The sequence below is a fragment of the Penaeus monodon genome, chromosome 32 (genome assembly GCF_015228065.2).
Source record: "Penaeus monodon isolate SGIC_2016 chromosome 32, NSTDA_Pmon_1, whole genome shotgun sequence".
In the NCBI taxonomy this organism is placed as follows: domain Eukaryota; kingdom Metazoa; phylum Arthropoda; class Malacostraca; order Decapoda; family Penaeidae; genus Penaeus; species Penaeus monodon.
In genome coordinates, this window is record NC_051417.1 from 12,525,371 (window position 1) to 12,526,515 (window position 1,145).

Here is a 1,145-nt window from a genome sequence, read left to right on the forward strand (position 1 = left end):
GGAATGGAACGACGTTAACCTACGGTGGAACGAGAGTGATTATGGAGGAATTAAGGATCTTAGAATTCCGCCTTATAAGATTTGGAAACCCGATGTTTTGATGTACAACAGGTAAGTCCTTTTCTCTTTGTTATTACCTTTTCTCTCTCTCATTCATTTATTTACTGGTATTTTGGTACTGACTATCATTATTTTTGTATTTCTATTTACAGTTCCACCCTCTGGTTTGTGGTTCTCACAGATCAGTAGTGTACTATTTATAAGGACACCTCACGAACCCAGGCTACCTTGTAATTTTCACCTTGTATGATTTGTCTCTTCTGTGTCATCATTCTTTCTCTCCCATTCCCCCTTTCCCTCTCCTTCTCATTCCTCTTCTTCACATTTGCATCATTTATGGTAACGAGTTAAGGCATAATTCTCCTTATCCCTTTTACTTTTTGAACCTTTCTTTCTTTCGGGTTTTCTTATGGGTTCTGTGTTATATTTCTTTTTTTTTATTATTCATCTTGTTTGAGATTTTTGGCCACATCTCATGTTTTGAGATTTCTTTAACGAAACTACAGTTATATTTGTATGTATAAGAATTTAGATAATTCAAATATTTCCTTCTCCTTGCTGATAAACACATTGATATTATCACCATATTAATCATACATAGGTTGTAAAGGGTAATATATTTTTTTATGTATTCTCGTCCACTTAATACAGAAATGGGTTTAGTATATTTTCAGTGTTAGAATAATCGACTCGAATTTCAACGGGTTATCTGTTTACTAAACCCATCTGTTAATATTAGGGCCTCACTTACAAAAGCAAAATAACGATAATGATAAGTATAAGATAGCATATAAAATATTCCATTAATTTTTCCGAATAGATGGATATTAATATCTTTTCAGAGAATATAGCACAGCATTTATGTATCATGTGAGTCATGTTACATTTTTTTTCAGTATGTTTTATCAAAGTTGCATCATTTACGGGAATATTTTCAGTCAGAAAGTATATTAGTGTTCGTAAGTACTGGTAATAATGATAAGAAAATCAATAACTTCTGTGGAAAATAAGCAATTTCGGGGATCCTATATGTTAGGACATAGTATAGTTAAAAAATGCATCTTTTTCGTGTCATTCGCTTATTC

The 1,145-nt window shown here is 32.1% G+C and overlaps 1 protein-coding gene across 1 annotated transcript in view; it reads left to right on the top strand.

Annotated features, from left to right (window-relative positions):
- Positions 1-8: 8 nt before the first annotated feature.
- Positions 9-1,145, top strand: part of LOC119593500 (neuronal acetylcholine receptor subunit alpha-7-like) — a 113,209-nt gene continuing 112,072 nt past the window's right edge. The window contains exon 1 of the mRNA XM_037942450.1: positions 9-111. Within this exon, the coding sequence (XP_037798378.1) occupies positions 101-111 (11 nt within the window). The 5' untranslated portion in view covers positions 9-100. The remainder of the gene's footprint in view (positions 112-1,145) is intronic.